This window comes from Clytia hemisphaerica, unplaced genomic scaffold (genome assembly GCF_902728285.1).
Source record: "Clytia hemisphaerica strain Z4C2 unplaced genomic scaffold, Clytia hemisphaerica genome assembly, whole genome shotgun sequence".
Taxonomy (NCBI): domain Eukaryota; kingdom Metazoa; phylum Cnidaria; class Hydrozoa; order Leptothecata; family Clytiidae; genus Clytia; species Clytia hemisphaerica.
In genome coordinates, this window is record NW_027104448.1 from 80,703 (window position 1) to 102,181 (window position 21,479).

A 21,479-nucleotide genomic window follows, 5' to 3' on the forward strand; every position below is an offset into this window, starting at 1 on the left:
GAGATCAAAAAACCCCGCTTTTGCTGTTTTGCGTAAACTGGCCTTAAAACTATTTATTGCTGTAAATAAAGGGAAAAAAAGCTTTTAATATGGGATTTTTGACATATTTCAGTTGAATTTGATGCACTAATCCAATTTTCAATATAAAAAAGAAAGTAAAGCCATTTTTTTTGCATGTGTCAGCAAATTCATGGCTTCGCGTAGAACCCTGAGATTATACCGCAAACATGCAAAAAAGTTACTTTTGCCTGCGAAAAAGCTAAAAGTTGGTGAAAAGTGATTGAAAAGTATTCCCTGACCCTTTCATTGGTTAAAGTAACACATTTTATTGTAGAAAAGCAAATTTCCATCCCCGTTACTTGAAATACAAGCTGCGCTCAAGTCTAGTAAAGAGCACTTTCACTTTCACTTTTGCGAAAACCCCGAAATGCACCAAAATCAACTATATCACTATCAAAACCCAACTAAAGGTGTATGAATAGTTTCAAGAAGATATTATGGACGTTTTTAAAAGTAAATTATCAATTAAATAACTTAAGGTGGTAGTCTACTGAGAAATGGAAAATCATCGAAAAAATTGTCGAATTTTGGTTTTTGGGTGTTTTGAGATCCTTAGGTCTTTCTGAACATCTCCTGGAAATTTCAGAGAGATATCTTTATTTTTCAGGTCGCAGTGAGCATTTTTGTCCTGCTGGGTGCTTGAAAAATCGCCCTAGCAACGGAAAAAATCCCGTTGCTAAGGACTTATTTCTTCAATCTCGGTCGGAACATAGCAATGTGATACACCAAAAGAAAGCTCTTTTTACGCCCTTTTCGAGCGTCAAAATATTATTTTCCGTGGCATTACGTCATCCTTAAAATTAAAGATGGTAGGTTCAGTAGTGTCACACATCAAAACAAGCCGAAAAGCAAGCTGTAAGCATGATTCTGCAGATTTCTTGGCAAGTTTTAGATCAAAACTTAATTTCTTTGATGGAAATGATTTGTTTAAATGAAGAATAGACCTTACAGAAGCTATAAAGTTGCTGTACATTGGTTATGTTGCTGGATTTCTACGAAAAACATTTAAGTTGCCGCCATTTTGTTTTGAGCATTGGCGGTGTGCTTTTGGTGGCTCACATAATGTTTTGAAGTGGATTTAAATGTAACTGAGATATTTCCAAGCACAACATGATGTAACAGAGATGGAAATGTGCATTATAATGAACTGGACCTAACTTCTGGAGACGCACATTCTCATCTGACACCCGCCACTCATAACAGCCTTCCTTCGGTCAAGCCAGCTCATTGCTCATTGTCATCTAGTCTATGTGAATAAAAATATGCACACAAAAAGTTTTCATGCCTACAGAGAGTCATGCTGGACTTTCATTTGACACACTTATGTGGCTGTTTTCACCCAAATTTGATGTTATCGCAAGATTACCGCAAACTTTGCTATTATGTATACATGACTTTATAGCGCAACATGTTTTTGTTGATTTTTGGATATTTTATCAATTTTTGTGAAATTTTAACTTTAACTTTAGAAACCTGACTGGTTGGATGAGTATTCAGTGAAGAAATTTTTTGAAAGGAGCTTTCCAGCTTAAAATAATACCCATTTTTGCAGACTTTTGTCTTTTTCCTTGATTTTCTCAAAACGCGTTTCCGGGGGTTTGCTAACGCCTATGCAGGTTTTTCTCGGGATTGAAAAGTGCTAGCTCCATGAAATTTTCAGGGGTTGTTTCTTGTACCATTTGGCAGAGGATGAGTGAAGAAAAAATTCAAAAAAATCTGTCATTGGTTCTAAATCTCAAAAATCACGTTTTTTAGGTTCCAGACCCCCTGGAAAATAATTATGAATTTTTTTTTCACTCATCCTCTGCCTTTGATGAATACCAACCACCATACCAAAAATCTTTTGCTAAAACGTTTTAGAAGTCTTTAAAAACCTGTATGGAGAAAACTATAGTATGTAACCCCCTGGTCGGTATCACCCCCGTCTGTGCTATTTTTAGAATTTTTTTTTCATATTTTGCATTGTTAATAGTTTTACTACCATTGTGGAAAGTTTCATTGAGATATCTTAGATATTTCAAAAGTTATTACAAAAAAAGTAAAAAAATGACTTTTTCCATTTCTCAGTAGACTACCACCTTAAAAAGAGAGAGAAAACAGAAGAAACGTTTCACATACCTGTCACACATTTGTGGCGTTGAAATTTGATCCCAATGGGGATTTTTTATAGGAATATCGATTTTTTATAAGAAACACTTCTTATAAATATCAATGTTTTATAAGAAACATTTTTTATAAGAATATCGATCTTTCCAGTTAGGGTTAGGGTTGGAGCCCGAAACAATAGCATAATTATACTAATTATGTTATTAATGATGTAATCTTTACTATACGAGATTTTTCCTTGACCGCCCTCCTTACTACAAGAAAATAAGCCATGAAACAGTTATTCCCTTTACCAAAAAACCACACTTGAAATTTGACAAGATTCAAGATGGCGGGTTTGTTTTGGTTGTCTTAAATCCGGAACTATTAACAGTACCGGTGTAAAATTTTCCGGAAATGTTCCTTGTGGCTCTAAGTAGCGACGGTAAAAATTTGGAGTCGCTCCAAGGACCAGAAGAGCGAATATTGCGGTTTTCGTGACGGGCGGCGGGGTGGGCGTTTAGGGCGGACCGCAAGATCTGCTCAGGTAGGTGTCTAAAGACCTAAATTTTTCCACTTTCCTCTTCTCTATATCAAATAAAATCTTTGGGATATTGTTTAGTAAGGTTCAAACTTTAGTTTAAACCAAAAATTGAAAAATCGACCCAAACAAGATGATCCTATCTCAGAAGTGTTAACGACCACCTTAACTTTTTAAAACAAGATACCGGCAAAGTACAAAAATGTTGAATGTATGCATTATGGCCATATGTAAAGTTGAATCCAAAAGTGCGGTTGAATGAATGTTGAATGTCATTCAATGTAAACAAACTTTTTCTTTTGGTATTCAAAATAGATTTAGCTCACTTAGAGTTTTTTCAGTGTGGTGAAATCTATTTCAAAAACCTGAAAAAAGTTTGTTAACATTCGTTTAACTTTACATATGCGCATGTAGGCGCATATTCAACTTTTTCTAAATAACTTACGCTCCAGTGGTTTGGTGAAATAGCTCCAATTCTGGTTTTCCAAGTTAGGAGGGACCTTCCCGAAGGCATTTAACGGTGGTTAGACTAGATAAACAGACATTCATACGGAAACATAATAAAGTCTAGCTTCCTGGAGGCACGTCTCTTCATTGTCTGCGCTGCGATCATCTTAATGGCTTCGATCCTTTCAGCTTGGAGAAAAGATTGCATCATGAAAAAGTTCTATCAGTTAGGAACATTTGGCGAGTTCCTGTACGCGGCCGCAATCAAAAAAATCATAACGTCACTCAATAAAAAATTGCGTTCGTGTCTTTTCGCACTTTTTTAGCCTAGACGATGTAGCAAACATAGTAAGTATAAGCACACTGTGCTTTTGATTGGCTGAAAATATCTTTTGCGTCGGAAAAACTTTTTCAAACTTTCAGCGATGATTGATCAAACTGTTACAATGAAAATTATCCAGCGCATTTTTTATCTTCTTACCTTCTTCATCTTTAATGAAGCACTCAAAGTTTACTGAAATTAAGCACATAAGATATTCTTATAATTAATGATATTCATTTAAACACGCTTCGTTATGCGCTGCGGTGGAGTGCATGACGTAACTCGCGCGGCAACTAACTCGCCTTCTGTTGGAAGATCATATTGGGCGTGTTGGCGTTACCACCCTCGAAGCAGCGAGCGCCTTTGTCTTTCCGCAACTCTTCGAGCACCTCACTAAAAACCGGGATTTTTTATCTCGTATCTCGTTAATTGCGTAGAAAAAACGCGGGTGACGTCTAGTATAGGCTACATTTTAGATGGCCTTAACAATAGATCCAAAAGGGCGCCATAATCTTGGAAGATAATTTGTTTTGGTCTCCGGCTTTGGGAAGTAGCAATGTTTTTGGTTGTTTTCAATGGAAAATGGTAAGAAACTTAAGTTTACAAGTGTCATTTAGTTTTTGCTGGCTTATAGAATGGCAGGATCCTGGATGGTTTCCCTAACTGTCTATGCACTTGAAAAAAAATTGAAGCGCATTTCAACTTTTCTCGACTGTAAGTCTGAATAGACCACAATGGCATTCCTTTATTTTTCTTTTGACCAACAACATAGAAGATTTTGCTTGAGAAGTGCAATCACAGCGTACACAAGAGGAGCCCAGGCCTTAACTAGGATTGGTTTCTATTTCACCCAATTTAAGATGGCGCAGAACTTTTTGATAAATTTTATACGTAGTATTCTCTTGACTATTGTTTATTAGGCAAAGTAGCAATAGAGAATTGTTGAAATATAGCAGTCAATGAAAAAAGCAAGCTATTTCGGATTGGTTGCCTTGTTGATTTATTCACCGCTATATATTTTGCCTACACTCTAAGATGTCTGCGGCATTATCAGAAAAGGTCTATTGTGAATTATAATCATGACATATATTGTTGTAAGAAAGAAACTGGGAGAAAAAAACAAACAGGAGATGTGAAAACCAGTAAGCTAATGATACCATAAATTTTTGAAATATATATTTGAGAAGCTTTTCCTTAAATTTGATCAAATTATCAAGCTGTATGAATTCTTCAAGTATTGTGTTAATGGAATATATATTTCTTTTCAAGCATATGCCTCAATCAATTAATCAATCATTCAATAATTAAATCAATCAATTATTTCTGATTATTTTTACTGCTTTAAATCTTTAAAGCATTAAAAGCTTTATAAGTGCATGACATTATCTTCTGCGTGGGCATTTAGTGAAAGCTATGACTAGTAATAAGAATGGTGTAAATCCATTTTATCATGGATATTCTTAACTTTTTTGGAAAGATCATCCTGAAATATTCTTACAGCATTCTTAGGTTAGCATCCTAATTCAGACTAGATTTAACATTTAGTACAGACGTCTAGCATAAAATGACATTTTTTGTGAAAGGAGTGTGAGCCTTGCCTTACTTGGGGGGCAATTGACAATTTATAATTGAAAATGCTCTAAAAATAGCATTCTTAGCTTGGTAGCAAAATTCCATGATGATGATATTCTTAGCATTATTCTTAATTTTTTGGCCATTTTTATCATGGACATTCTTGTAAAGTGTATTCTTATAAAAAAACGCATGTAAAGTTAAAAAAAAGGTGAATTCCTGGAAGCCACAGTACTTAAGTATAACGCAGTGATGTTTTTGTGGTTTGTCATAACTTGAATATCGTTTATTTCTCAAATACTCTCTTTGTATTTTTTTCAGCCTAAAGCAAACAGGATTCCTGTCCATATCTCAAAATTTGTTTTTAAGATACTTTTTACAGTGCTAAGTGCAAGTCAACATTCTATTTTTGATTACAAGTTTTTTTATGTGCTCAAATCTTGAAGAAACTGAAGCATTGGCTAAGCATATCAAAAGCTTTAGTAAACCACTGTCTCGCAGCCCCGGTGGAACCTTTTTCCTCAGTGGCGATTAAAATTTCCCAATGGGGCTGAAGTTCTAGGGTATTTTCCCACCGGGGATGAAATTTTTGCCAAATTTCCCAGTTGGGCTGTGATCCAAGTGGGTCTGTGAGACAGGGGTATCTTAGTCGAACGAATGGACTGGGTTCGAGTTTTGGTCAAGACTTAGGGAGACTTTGGTGCTCCTTTCCCATCAGGAAAAATTTTGTGACTATTTCTAAAGTCTATTCACGATAAGTGTACACTCTTTTTTTCATTTACCTATAACTCTTAGAAGGAATACTTCAATCTTTATAAATTTGGCATCATTGGAAAGATATTAGTGAGTAGGGGGAGAGGGGGGAAGGGGGGTTGTCTCACAATTTTCGTCCACGATTGTAAAGTCTGTTCACGATAAGTGTGCACTCTTTTTTCATTCACCTATGACTTTTGAAGGAGTTCTTCAATCTTTATAAATTTGGTATCATTGGAGAGATGTTTGCGAGTGGAACAATTTGAAATAAAAAGTTCTTTAAAAAAATTCCAAAAGCGAAGATGAAAATGAAGATCTTGTATAACTTTCATTTTCACTGGAAAAACTAAACATTTGCCACTGGGGGGGGGGGGCGTTCCATTGTTTTTCCAGTATTTCCAGTGTTTTTCTCAAACATCCAAGTCCATGATTGTATATCATTATTGTTTTAAAGTTTTCAATGGTTAAATCATGCACTGTTTTATACCCAAAAAAAGTAAATTGCTTTTTGGTAGAAATATTTGGGGAAGGAAAAATAAAATAAAGACGAAGAAAAAATAATTTTCTAACATTATAACGCTCCTATTTAAGAGTTCAGTCCAATTTTCAGATCTTTAATTAAGTTGAATGGATTAACAAATTTATTTCTATACCTCAGCTCAGTACTAAAGAGTGAGGGGTTCTTTTTATTTTTTTCGCTAAAATACCCAGCTAAGAGTTAATCATTCTTCGTAAATGAGAGCTTAGAAAGGCGGTCCCATCGAATCAAAAAAACTTGGGGAGGGCTAGCTTATCAAGAGAAGTGTTTTTAACCTTTTTGATAAATAAATAAATTAAGTTTTCCAACATCAAAATTTATCTCTTGATAGGACCAAGCGAATGCATTTTCCTTATCTCACCACCCAGTACGAAATCAATTTTCAAATTAAAATATTTTAGGTGATATATCTAATCTAACAAAGTCAATTTTCAAAAATCATATGAAATCCATGTTGAGTTTAAAGCTTTTGTTTTTAAATAAGAGTAATATCTTTTGCTGACTCATCAGTTCTAATAGACAAGCCTTTTCACAGCATTGGATTGACACGGGTGTGGAGCAAGCTTGGTCAGAAAAACGAAAACAAAAACATTTTTTGCTTATATCAGCACAATGTAACAATAGGCAGACGCTGTCCTGATATGAAACGGGAATCCAACTTTTGAATGATTGCTGTTCTGAAAACCTAACTGTTTCATATTTAAGTTTCTTAGCTGTTCCCAGGAAAAATTTTCCCGCACTTCTTGTTAAAGAATGTCGAGAAAAGTTTCAGCAATGATAACAAATTGACAAACAATAAATTAGTATCTATTTGAGGTTTTTCTTCAATTAAAGTTCTTTTCTGTTTAATTCTAGGAAAGCCTCACCTATGGGGGCGTAATTGGCAAGTAATTAACGAATTTCGAAGATAGAAAAAGTCTGAAATGCTATATAATAGTTTATGAACAATGCTGATATATAAAGCAATTTAAGGAGCTTATCATTAAAAATGTGGTATCAAACCTAAAGTACCTCACGACCTCAGTATTTTCCTAGAAATAAAATAAAGAATAGATTCAATATTGCCAAGGAAATAAGAACAGCTGAGCACCCGGGGCCCCCGGGCGGTGGGTTTGCGGACTGACGGTATGTGCGGGCCAAAAATTGGCTTTTAAAATTGCACCCTTACAGTGCAGCAAAAATCAGTGAAAATCATACCCTTAGATTGCATTTTCCCCCAAATTTTCGATCCCTTTCGTGCAAAAAATGGTCAAAATTCTAGCATTTTTTGTCAAAATATCTAGATTTTTCAAGAATTTTCTGAAATTTCTACCCTTACAGTGCATCTCTAGTTTTTCCGACCCTTACAGTGCATTTTAAACATATTGGAAAAGGTACCCTTAGGACCCGCACATACCCGTCGGTCCTTTTGCCCAGCTGCCCCCCCCCCCCGGCTGAGCCTCATCAGAAATTTACTGATTCCGGTATAAAAAGAATGAATTATTTTGACATTGTTGACACGGAGGACTTTGTTGCTTTTAAAATCACCTTTTTAAAATTGTCAGAAAGGGGCAGGATATTGGAATAATAATGGGCAATTCCATTTTATATCCATACATGGGGAGGGGGGGGGCGAACATTTCTAGGGGGTCCTCAAAGAATAAAATTCCAGAAGTCTAAGGACATTGATACAGGAAGTTTGATTCGAGTTGTATTTTTTCAAAGGGGTTGGTTGGTCTTTCTATATCTTTTTCAGGGGCGAAATAATAATTTGGATTTCGCGAGGGCTTAAAGTTATTCTGAAGGGTAGCATATGGATATTAAACAGAACAGCCCAATACTGTTTAGAAAATGACCAATTTAGCTTATTATATACACAAGAGTAGATATATTTATTTCAAATCCCAAAGAAATTTTAATGGTTTTTAAAAGTGGAATCAAAATAGAATTCGCACATGAAAAATGCTGATAACAAGCTTATTCATTCATCTTACAAAAGAGAAACCATATTCTTTCGAAAAAAAAGCGCGGAAAGTTATCGAACTTATTTGGTAATCACAATTTGTAATCTTGAATGAACAACACTCACTCAGAATGCGAAAAGCGCACCTAATTGACCCAATTCTGATCCACATAGAATAGGGAAATTTTCAAAAGATAGAAGCTGAAATAAAACCAAAAATTTGTAAAATCTTTATACAGGCATGAAAATAATCCATTTAAAATTGTTCATGGCAAATAATATCTTTGTATGGAGTTCAAGAAGAATCGTTGCTTTCTTGTCCAGTTAAATCGTTGGTTGGAACAGGGATGAGATGATGCCATTACAATAACAATTGAGAGGTACTTTATGGTGACAAGTCCTTTGTGACGTCATTCTCATTGCATGTGTGACGACTCTTTTGTTGCGTCATTCTCATTGCATGTGTGACGACTCCTTTGTGACGTCATTCTCATTGCATGTGTGACGACTCTTTTGTGACGCAATTCTCATTGCATGTGTGACGACTCTTTTGTGACGTCATTCTCATTGCATGTGTGACTACATCACGAGATAAAAAAATTCTTCTATACACAACTTTTACACTTTTAACAAAGACAGATTAAACGAAAAAAACATATCGTCACCTGCAAGATACACAAATAAAGCTAAATAAAGAATAGTTACAAAGTGGAAATACGCCGTAAACTTTGCGTCAACTTTCATCTTCATCTTTGATCAAGCTCAACGAACGCACACCCAAACCGAAAGTACCTTCTACGAAGTCCGGATTAAATTTCCCATCCACTGTCACGTGACTGATCAATACACCAAGAAAGTCAACTTTACTAAAATCTACGTTGCCAGGAGACGATAACACGTGACCAAACATGGTAGGCCAAAAAGAATACAAATCCAAAACAACAGTGTGCCATTCGCCATCTGGTTCCACAATAAATTCAGCTTGCCAATTAAACGATTTCAAGTGCGCCTCGTTGGCCATTTGGAATTTGTAACGAATATTTTTTGTATCGAGGTTCATTACCTCTAACGATATAGCTTTGGTACCACTCAACAATTCTTTCATTTCATCCTTATTATCTGGTAGAATGCGAACACTTGCAAAGCCACCCCGGTTTTTTTTAGACAAGGATCCGGAAAATTCGATGCATTCTTTGACCTAGAAAATATAAGGGTTGTCACAAATTTAATAGACCTTTTCATAAATTACGTCACGAACAACACTTGTCTCGTTTTGAAATTATTGCCATGGTGATCAACTCCCATCGGATTTTAACAAAACTACTTTCGATTCATAAAAAAATCATTTCATGTCTCAAGGGACAAAATCAAAAAGCCTATTTAAAGCCAGGTCAATGATATTCAAATGGAGATCAGGCAGCGTTATATATGTATAAATTAGCTTTCAACAAAGGTCCCTCGATTTTAATTTAATTTTTTTATAAAAATTTCTTTATACCTTATTACACGAATATAAGTAAAGATGTATTTAACGCCCTATAGATTAACACGCCAAAAATTAACACGAATTTTATTGCTTTTGCAAGGGCCAAGCTGGAGTTTTTACAAGATCTTATTGGATTTGGTTGGTCGTTAACATGTAGTAATGAAAATGGTTGGTTTTAATTAAGGGTTTTTTTATCAACATGAAATTTTTCAAATCGTGTTAATAAAATGACTAGTAATATTCGTGCAATAAGGTAATGCGAACTTTATCACACGAACCTCATCGAATTGTGTGTTGGCTTCACTTGATCCGCCCATCACTCGATCATTGCACGTTGTCATACCGTACTGAAATAGTGAACCGTCTTTCTGTCGAAAATCAATCACCATCAAACCTTTCTTCTTTTGCCACTTCTCACGTTTGTTCAATTTTTGCTGAAATCAGAATGAAAACAAGTTTAAAACTATTGTAAATTCAGACAAGCCTTTATCGTAAGTCCGAAGATATCTGCGTGATGTAATGATAGGTACATTTTTTCGTGCTTGCGTGATCAGAGGTCAATACGTGATCCGTGATTTGAAAGATTGAGCCGTGATGCGTGATTCGAACTTTTTTTCAAAGGGATGCGTGATTATCCAATTTTTTTGTTGATTTGCGTGATCGTGACCGGGTACAAAAAATTGCGTGATATCGGGACCAGAGTTACTGCTCGGGGAGACTCCCAACCGAACCAACTGAAAATGAACATCAATCTAAATCCTGTTCGGCTTTTTTTAAACAAGAAAAATAAAATAAAAATATACAGTTGACTCTCTCTAATTCGATTTTCAAGGCATAAAGAATCTTCTTCGAATTAGAGAAAAATTAGAGGAGACCAATGTTTTAGTTCGAATTGATACTTATTGAATGTTTTTTCATCAATATTTTGCCATCTTTTTGTTTAGGTTTTTGTAAATGAGAGCAAATGCAAGTTTAACCGTCTGTTCCTTAAGTTTTTTTGTTGTTCTCATCCTGAGTAGTCCCTTAACAATTCCTTATTTTTACAGACCGTTTTCAGCGTCAAGTTCCCTATATACGTGTTCCTTATAAAAAAACGTGTAATGAACAGAGGGGATTCCCTGACCTTGACTTCTTTAAAAAAACAGTCAATATAAAGGAAACCAATTTAATGTTTTCTTTTACATACCGATCGTTTTGAATGGTATCATTATTATTGTTGCTTCGCTATTCGTAATAGAAAAAAATAAACACTTATTGTTATTTCCATGGCACTTTGGTTAAGGTCAATTGAGATTTGCCAATATGAAAAAAGTACATGTTATTCTCCACGCAGGGGGGGGGAGGGATCGAGTCAGTGTACTGGCCCATAGCTGGTGGGGTGGTGTATTTTTTAGGTTAAATTGAGTTAGTACAGTGTACTAAAAGGGTGGTCCTCTGAGAAAAATACAATGAAAAAGTTAGTACAGTGTACTAAAAGGGTGGTCCTCTGAGAAAAATACAATGAAAAAGTTAGTACAGTGTACTAAAAGGGTGGTCCTCTGAGAAAAATACAATGAAAAAGTTAGTATACTGTACTAGAAAGGTTGGTGTTCTGAATTGATACACACTGACAAGTTACATTGTACATTGTACTAATTTCATGGTAAAAACACACAAACCCAGGGAATTTCCATGTATATTTGCCCTAATTTGCCAGGTCCAGCTGGTCCGAGACCAAAATCAAAAAATTAAGATCAGTGATATATTACGAGTATAGGTGATTTCTTTACCTAACTCGAGATATTAATCCTTATAACAGTGTTTTTAGTGTTTTTTAGCCAGAAACAGCTGTTTTGTCCAGTTTTTGCGCTTTCGGAAGCTCAATATCTCGAGTTAGGTACTGAAAACACCTATACTCGCAATATATCACTAATCTTAATTTTTTGAGAGCTTTTCAAAAATATACAACAGGTCTCCGTTTTCTCAAGCTAAAATTTTCATTAATTTTTCACCCTATGATTTTTGCCTGAGACCGTCGTATTTGTCCGAAAATCACACCAAAGTGTCCGAAAAAAAATTGGCACCCAAGTTATTTTGATTCCCCTACCCCTTAGCTCTCCAAAAATGTATAACAAGTGCTTTGACTAAAAAAATCGAGCAATTTTACAAATTCCCCCCTACTAATTGATGTTAATTGAAAAAAATCTGTATATAAGTGAAATCACCGGGGGGAGGGGGTGAAAACGACCGTACGTTCGGCCAAAAATCAGGTCTCTAAAATTGGTCCCTTACAGTGCAGGAAAAATTTGGCTGAAAAGCGACCCTTATAGTGTAATTTTTCGAATTTTTTTGCCCTTTCAGGGCAAAATTTTTTTAAATTTCTCAAATTTTACCTCAAAATTTGATATTTTATAAAGTTTTACAGGGAAAGCACCTTTTTATATATTTTGTATAATATTACATTTGATAAAAGATTTTCCGTTTCAGTTTGTGTACAATGTTATTATTATTTTTTTTATTTATAGAAGTGTATTTCTCAGGTCTATTGACCTCTATGAAACAATCTTACATCTTTACAATTTATAGATCTTATCATTCCATTCGTTTGTCAATTCTGTTTTACAGTTAGGCACCTTGGTATCCAACCCACTTATTAAGTCTTTTATTTTTATTTTTCAAAAAAGAAAAACTGATACAGCTTGCCAGACAATCAGAAATCAAGTCAAAAGAAGGGAAATAACTCAAAGTTGGTTTTGAGTGTTTTGACGTGCTAATTTCAGCTAATTTCACTGTATTTGATTGACTTTGCTTTGTCTGTTTTATTGTTTCAGTGTTTGTACTATATAAGGATTCAAGTATTTTAATATTCAAATCTTTCCTTTTTTATTTTAGTGCTTTTCTTAGCAAAATGCTTCAAAACCTTTGTATATGCTGGCAATTGAACTTATCTGGCCAAGAAGAAATTAGAGCAGTGCACTATAAGGGGTTGTTTCTAAACTTATCTGATCGAAAAAACAGCTAGTACAGTGTACTGAAAGGGTGGTAATAATAATCTAGTTAAAGAAAAACCTCAGTACAGTGTACTAAAAGGGTGGTATCAAAGCTCCGGCTGTGGAAGAAAGCTAGTATAGTGTACTAAAAGGGTGGTGTCAAAGCCCCGACCGTGAAAAAAAGTTAGTACAGTGTACTGAAAGGGTGGTGTCAAAGCCCTGACCGTGAAAAAAAGTTAGTACAGTGTACTAAAAAGGGTGGTGGTCTAATTTTTTGGAAAAAAATCCAAAAATCAAGTTAGTACCATATGGTCCAGTACACTGACTTGGTACCCCCCCTGCTCCACGTAATGTATGTACCCGTCAAAGGTATATGATCCCTGGTTCATTCCCTAAATCACACCCCTGTCTCACAGCCCCGGTGATACCTTTCCTAGCCTGGAGATCCATGCTATGATTTCTTATTCTATGTACTGATGGTGAAATATATAGCATGGTATGGGCTGAGAGTTTGAATTTCCCAGATCCTAATGACGGTTGAAAACATAGCCAATCAAATTTTGTTATTCTTTTACTTTCTTAGAGAAAGCCTAACTTCCGAAATTTGGTTTTTATTTTAGTAAGTGAGGACAGCGCTAAATTCGACAGCCCTGTATACATCAGATTATAAAAATACAGGACGGGTCTCCTGTCTATATCTTTCCTCACAGCGGGGCGGAATAAAAATTTATATTGAAATCTCAATGGGGAGTATTGTTCTAAGATTAAACAAGTGATACTTTTATGGACCTACCTGGTTATGCATCTAACACATATATAATTAATATCTACGTGCAGCTACGGGAGCGTGACCATTAAACAATCATTTAGAACACAAATAGTAACGATCTATTAAAATTAATCGTTTGTTTCTTATAAAAAAACGTTTAGAAACTAAAATTTCATGCTCTTGAAATATTCTTTCATGTTCAAGACTTCGTGAACAAAAAAACATCCATCTCATCAAAAAATTGAGTAATTTGGCTAATAACAATGATGTATGCTTATTAATAGTGATTCTTATAGATAAAGATGCGTTTTTTTTGAGCTGAATAATTCTTTCTTTTTTTTTAAATTTGCTTGAGCCATATTAAACCTACTTCCATGTAAAAAATCCGAAAAAAAACAATGATCCAATATTTCACATTTCATTAACCGTTTTTAGCCTTTTTTTGGCCCAAAATTGCCCAAAAACATTTTTTTTCGAAAATCGGGCTCCGTCACATTCGAGGGTTTATAGTTATACATCTTTGTGCAAAAAATCATAAAGAATGAAAGAGCCAATCTCGAGAAAAGCTAATACCTAAGTAATTGATAATGTGCTTATAAAAAATATCGAATTTGGCCAGTTTTTCTATAAAAACATGCCAAGCAACCAAAATTTCATGTCTAAACACACATATTCTTCAAAAGTAAGCCCTCATGAGCAAAAAAAACATCTATCTCGTAAAAAAGTGAGTAATTTGACTAAGAACATTGATGTATGCTTATAAATAGCGATTCTTATAGATAAACATGCGTTTTTTGAGCCAACAAAATTTTTTTGCAAAAATCTGCTTATCTTTTACCTATGATGGTACCCTACTTTCATGAAAAAAATCAGAAAAAATTAATGATCCAGTTTTTCGCAAAGTCCGTTTTTTTGGCCAAATTTGCCCCCCAAATTTTTTTTCGAAAATCGGGCTTCGTCACATTTGAGGGTTTATAGTTACACATCTTTGTGCAAAAATTATAAAAAACTAATGAGCCAATCTTGAGAAAAGCTAACGAACGGACAAAGGTTAATTTATAGGACATCCACCGGGATAGGTCCAAAAATCCAGTAGGGATGATTTTGGAGTGCAATTTTTAAACATTGAATTTCGAATGGGGGTGAAATCAAAGTCAATTTCCCAGTGGGGCCGAAATTCTAGGGTATTTTTCTCACCGGAGACGAACTTTTAGCCAAATTTTCGAGTGGGGCTGGGGTTCCAGCGGGTCTATGACACAGGGGTGCTAAATCACAACTTTCGATCTTAACTTTAGGAACTGGGTTTAGGCAAGGCTGTTCAAATTCAGATACTTAAAGAACAACAAAAATTGGAGGCAACAAAATACTATGTATGTATTTTTCGGCAACTAGGTTGCAAGAAATATTTGGTTTGCATCATATTGGGCCTGTTTCATTTCATATGGAAATCAATTGGGTTCAATTAATTGTACGCTGATTACTTTTACAAAAAAACATTTTGAAATTTTTTAATGATACCACAACGACTCTGACGTCAACACCAACATAAAACATTTTTGATTAAAAGAGTGTTTTAAAAAATGTATAGTAAACGACAATGAGGCAATTATAGATAATTACAATTTATTGACATGACAAACCGTGTTCGACAATAGAAAAGGAGTTTTGCAATTCGACAGGAAGTAAAATAACAGGTAACAAAAAAAAATCATGATCATTTTTGTCACGCATATAGAGAATTCGTAAAATGTTACTTTTCGTGTTAAATTTGTTCTATTTCCTCAAATAAATCCCTGAATAATAATTGACAATGCAGAAAATCATTATCTCAATGAAAACTTCTTTTATTAGTCTTGTCGGAATCATCTAAGTACCATATTGATATCAAATTACACCACAAAATTGAATAAATTCAAATTTAACGAGATCTTGAAATAGAGGTAACTAAATACACGCTGTTTTTATAAGAATATCGAAAATCTTTGTTTTTAACTTTTTGAGTTTTAAGCCTAAAAGTATTCTTATCATGTTCTGTTCAGGGTTGCTACAGGTTCGCCAAGCTGGAAATTCCAAACTTTTAGTCTCAAAAGCCACATTTTAAAACTAATGGAAACGTTTTCAGTATTTCCCTAAAGGTCATTTGAAAGGCTAGATAGCTTAGTAAAAAAGAATGAGAAATATCAGAGTGTCGAAAGATCTGGATTGCAAGCGAAGGGAGCAGAATTTTTAGCGAATTTCAAACGCAGGATGGCAATTTCCTATTTGCCAGAAAATTTACTAGACTTCATGCAGGACTATTTCAATCAAAAGTCAAGCAAGCAATGCCAAAAAGCTCATTATTTTGATACCTCGATACCAGGGAAAATAGGAGATTTGGAAAATCAATTTTATGGTTTGATAGAAAAAAGGATAGGTAGCGTCCATAGGGGTTATCGTCCCGCTTAAAGTTTTTGCCTAAACTATGCATGTATGTATGTGGTCTCATAGCTTCAATCATGTTGCCTCGTTGCTCTCATAAGAATAAACAGACGTCAATATCTCACCACAAGAGGCTTCCGAATGTAAGAAAAACATGATGGAAATTTTCATCACGAGAAGTATATGCGCAGGTAAAAGAAAACAAACTAAAAGAACGAATATTCCTCTGCGTTAACTTAAGACTTAAGAAATTGGTAACATATCTAAGGGACGAACTTTTTTTGGTATGCATCAAAATCACTAAATAAAGAAGGGTGAGTCGGTTCTTTTTTTAACCAAAAAAATGAGCATTTGAAATGAACAAACTAAAAATTATGGCGATAAATGTTTTGGCGGGGTGGCAGTTTTTCAATTTTCCACGATAACGCATTCTGAAAAATCCCCAAAATTTTTTCTCTCGTTGTGCGCTGGTGTTTTATTTGAGAACGAGGCCGACAATGATGCAGTTCAAAAAGACTATATTTGTCTAAGTAAAACAATCTGATTCGGCTAGTCTAGAATTTTGGAAGAAGAAAGTACCAAACACTTACCAATGGCCCCAAGCTGGGTGCATAAACATCGGGCAGGCGAATTTCATTATAGACACGATCCAGACTGTCGCGTAACTTGCGGACTTTAGTGGACATATCTTCTGTACTCGTTTCTGCAAAGCAAAGAGAACCATCCACCAAATTCTTTGCAGTCAGTGACACCAAATCTTTGTATTTCTGGTTCTGTTTCATCTGTTTTAGTAATTTAGTATATTCCATAAACGCTTTTGAAAGGTTACCGTTGGCAACGCAATCCGACGCCAGATTGATGGTGTCTTTAATGACGGATTGAAGATTCGACGGCATGGCGGATTGAACGTCGTTAAAGTCGGATATACATTCGTCATAGACCGTATCAATAGCTGAACGCATTTTCCAAGCTTGGTTTACAGCCTGGTCGTCTTGCGGAGGATCAGCGTCCATAAAACTGAGCGCGCTTTCTAACGTCTTTTGCTGTTGGCGCGTAAAATGTTCACGCATACTCAATGAGTCATTGATTAGTTTTTTGTACATTGCAGATGCACGTACATGATTCCCTTTACTGGTCAACGTCGCTCCTAACGTTTGCGTGGCCCGTATTTTGGACATCAACGTCAGGAATTTGCCACGACCTGACCCATTGAAAGCCTCGTTTCTAAGAATTAAAAGAAAAAAATCAGGATTATGATTTATTACAGCATGCATTATATTGACCGTAAAATTTGGGAAAATAAGAAACTGGTGTCAATTCAGGATTGTGATTTAATTACAGCATGCATTATTATTGACCGTAAAATTTGGGAAAATAAGAAATGGGGTAATTTCGAAAGATATAGGAAAGATTGCAAACTAGGCTTGATTCTCGGCAAAATTCATTTTAATTCTTCTTAAGGGTCCAATTTAACACAAAATGTGTTATAATTAGTATCTTAAATACAGCACATAGAGTCGTTTTGCCGTTTAAGACAGTACCCCTCCCTCCCAGGCTGGAATTTAAAAAAATCATCTTACATAGTCGGCTTGCCCATTTCAATGCATATTCTTGAAGTAAACAACCAATGAATATTATTTATTGTATTTTTGACTGCTCTCCCCAAAACGTCTCTTCTGGTTCTTCTTTAGATAGTATAGCTCTTAGTATTTTTCTATTCTATAAAAGTAAGAAGATTGTAATTTAATACTTTGTTGACATATCAGTAGAAATAAATTTGAGTAAAGATATTCTTTGAAAAGGTAAAGATAACAGCTTTGAGAGATAATGCTCTCAAAATCTTCCAAAATTTCATATTCATTTCACCACAAATTTACGAACATCCAAACTTCTTCTCCTGATACGTAATATCATTCAATACAGAGATAACATTCCAAAAAAATAAAAAATAAAAGAACACTCAAAAAAGCACATGTCGCCGTGCGTTGACAAATCAAAAAGGTACAATCTCAAAATTATTGCTATTTGCTAAGTATTTTTCTGTTTGTCTGCGCATGAATTTTGAGATTGACTCTGTTTCATGTAGATGGGACCCTCACTATGCAAAAAGGGTCAATCTCAAATTTAAGGCTAACTAGACAGAAAAACTCTTAGCTTTCTCAGACACTAATTTTGTGATTGGCCCTTTTGATTTGTTAAAGACGATGTAGTATCAAAAGAACTCTAGACTCTAGACACTTTGTAATTCTAAGGAGAAGCCTCACTTACAATACATTTCTTGACAACAAAAATTGTCATATTTTTTCAATACATAGTTCCCTAAAAGGAAGCGCTGGATAGAGTCGATAGTTTTCTTGGAGATTTTTTGACAGTCTTGCGATTGTTTTCACGGAGTCCTACGCCAGCTATTTATCAACTAAACAGAAGATAAGAAGGAGTAAGGAATCGGACCAGATAAACACCCGGTTCACGGCTCTGACGCCTTATACACCAATCCACGACACCATATTAATTGGTTTCCTAGTCTCTGATTATAACCAATCTTGCTACTGATCTTTTGAAACTATTCTCCCCTAAAAATAAACACGCATAAAAAAAGAGCTCTTCAAAAAAGCATTAAAAATACTGTTCGAAACCAAAACTTTCTTCCGATAAAATTTTCAAACATTAAAAATTGAAATCGAAAAAAAAACAATAAAAACGTAAGAATAAAAAGTCAGTTTGAAGAATATTCGGGGGGGGGGGTTCGAATAAACGGGGGGGGGTTGGAAATTTTCTAGATTTTATAAACGGGGGGGACCTATTGCCGGGGGGGTTGGAAATTGTACTTCTGAAACCCAAAAATAAGGTAAAAATAGACTAAAATCAGGCTATTTAGAGCAAAATAAGGGGCTTCTCTTTGACAGCTGAAAATATTCTTAGAGATTAATAAACGGGGGGGGGTCCTAATAAGGTCCGGGGGGGGTCCTAATAAGGTCCGAGGGGGTTGGAAAATTTTCGAAAAATTAACAAGCGGGGGGGCCTTTTATTTGGAACCTAAGAGCAGTGTGTTTGGTGGTTTTGAGATATTTAAAAAGTGCAATCGATAGATAAACCTTTAAATCCCTTTCCCTAAGTGTTTCACCTAAAAGGTAAAAAAAATAATAAAGGCAATTTTCTTCATAAATTAATGAATTAATAGTTCAATTCCCAAAAACATTAAGAACATTTTTAGGCGTAAAACTCAAAAAGTTAAGAACATCCTAAGGCTTTAAAAATGTCGGATATTCTTATTACAAAAAGGAGTGAATTTTAGTTCCTATCAAAGATTATTTTATGCAATTATGCGATATATATGCGATTTGTTAGGACCTGAAGATTGCACAAAAACACTAAAAAACACTAAAAATTAAAGAACATTTTGATATTTTCAGACTTTTTAAATCCAAAAAGTTAAACACCCTTATAAAAAATATGTATGTACGCGAATAAGTTTGACAAATTATTTGTCACCTAAAAATCAAAATTTAAAGTATCTAAATTTGACCACGACTGTATTTTATCCAGAGAAATAACTAATTTTGAACATCTTATATATGCATAACAAATGAAAACAGTGCAATAAGATGATGCACTTTCGATACCTTTTAAAAGTCATTTGAAACTAACCACATCTCTCTCTTGTCTTTGAGAACAAAATAATTCAAATCAAAGTGTTGTTTTTTTCAAGGATATTACTTTCTATTTTGAAGTGATTATTGGAAAACAAAAAAAAAATGAGAAAAGAAAAAGGGTGATTTCCAAGACAATTGTCTTCATAACTTTAGGTTGATTAATCAAGAGGGAAGTGAATAATCTTTTTTTTATTGATGAAATTTATAACTTTAGGTTTGCAAAGAGAGATTTGTTTACAGCCAGGTCATCAATGATAGTAAAAAAACAATGCAAACGCTTAGACTCTTTTTTATATTGGAACAATTTTTTGAGACTGAAAAACTCTGAAAAATAACAACAATTGAAGAAGGTTTGAATGACTGAATACTAGGGTAAAAATAGGGTGAGGACTTCTTCAAACATTTTTGAAGCTTTTGGATGTTCTTAACTTTTTGAGATTTAAGCCTAAAAATGTTCTTAACATGTTCTTATTTTTATCATTTCGTGAATATTTTCGTCCATTTTTCTAGAAATTGGGTGTTTCAGAGTCCGCAAAGTCTTAAAATTTTCTTAACTTGTTCTTAAAAGATTTTTGCCACCAAAGCCTTATGTTCTTATATAGTTTGTTCTTATAAAAAACGTGTGAAGTTGTTTTGCAAGATCTTCTCTTAATGAACCCTAAAACGGGGATAGAGGTCACACATTCACAGTGATATAATTAATTCTCTCCATCTAAAACTGTTAAATGGAATTAATCTCTGATGTCACGAAAGAACTCTGACATCTGCTATCATAATGAGTATATTATGGTTGTACATAATTCTAGCATTTATAACTGGGAAGAATTTCAACGTTCAACCCTTTTTATAAAAAAGTCTCTTAATAAAATAAGTTTCAGCTAAATTTCAGCCAACACCTAAGAATAAATTAAGAACAATCCAAGCAACAGGTTTCAGAAATAGCTTAAGGAAATTTCAATTTAAAATAACACAATATGACAAGCCTGTAAAATCACAAAAAAATATGAACAACTAAAGCCTCAACAAAATTTTTTCTGTTTCTGGTTCTAATAAAAAAGAGGTCTGTGACCTAGCAAATACTGACAAAGATTGGACAACACGGTGTGTAGTGCAATAATGCAGAAAGTTAATGATGATAAACATATTTGACACCTTTCTTCTGAGTATGCTTCCAAATGCTTTCAGATTCCTAGGCTGCTTACTATTCTCAAAATTGTAATCTTAACTTTACAACTTTGTCAAACACTCAGTATGTACACTTTTTCGGAATTTCTCAAAACCAGTACCCTACGAGGGAATGATATTTTGGTGATTTTATTTTACCACCTATCTGGGACTTACAAACAGGAACCCTATCAGTGTCACATTCTGTAACCAATACTATCAACACCTAAATATTTCTATCAAAACTGAATATGGAAGCGCCAAGACTCTGATCCATATTTTCCAGATCATTTAAAGAAGGCTCATAGGCTTTTTCGCAAAAAGATTTTTTTTAAATCTGAAGTGTTATGCCAGAAACGATTTTATAAAAACCGCCCACCAGTTGAGAATTTCTGGCATCTAGAAGCCATTTTTGCCAGTTTTTGCCAACCTTCCGTCCAATATGGAATCTTTTTAACCACCTGCGTGTAGTATTGAAGAATAGCAAGTTTCTGAAACAAAATGCTGTCTTATTTTATAAAATTTTCAACTTAGTTGAACTCATAAAAACAATTCAACGACATAGAAAATACCAACTAGATGTCGAATAATAATTGGGTGTTGCATGGTTTAAGTGTTTAACCTTATTCATACTAAGCTTTTAGGGGCTGTTCAGAACTAGGGGGAGGCTTTTCCTGTACCACCTCTTAACTTTTAATCTAATGGGTTATTTTTAATGAAATTTGGCACACAAGATCCTTGTCACATAAGGTAACTTTTG

At 34.5% G+C, this 21,479-nt stretch overlaps 1 protein-coding gene across 1 annotated transcript; it reads right to left on the reverse strand.

Annotated features, from left to right (window-relative positions):
- Window positions 1-8,162: 8,162 nt before the first annotated feature.
- Window positions 8,163-17,623, reverse strand: LOC136821075 (uncharacterized). The gene is made up of 4 exons (XM_067077308.1): window positions 17,483-17,623; window positions 16,493-17,126; window positions 10,025-10,180; window positions 8,163-9,458 (listed from the first exon to the last, which is right to left on the reverse strand). The coding sequence occupies exons 1-4, from the start codon at window positions 17,497-17,499 to the stop codon at window positions 8,994-8,996; spliced, it is 1,272 nt and encodes a 423-aa protein (XP_066933409.1). The 5' UTR covers window positions 17,500-17,623; the 3' UTR covers window positions 8,163-8,993.
- Between the last annotated feature and the right edge of the window lie 3,856 nt (window positions 17,624-21,479).

Bases quoted from the DNA above. Each gene is read 5' to 3' on its own strand.
- LOC136821075 (XM_067077308.1), bottom strand. The intron at 10,181-16,492 runs GTAAGTGTTTGG...TTCTGATTTCAG, and splicing joins CACCCAGCTTGGGGCCATTG to CAAAAATTGAACAAACGTGA. The intron at 9,459-10,024 runs GTTCGTGTGATA...TATATTTTCTAG, and splicing joins CCAACACACAATTCGATGAG to GTCAAAGAATGCATCGAATT.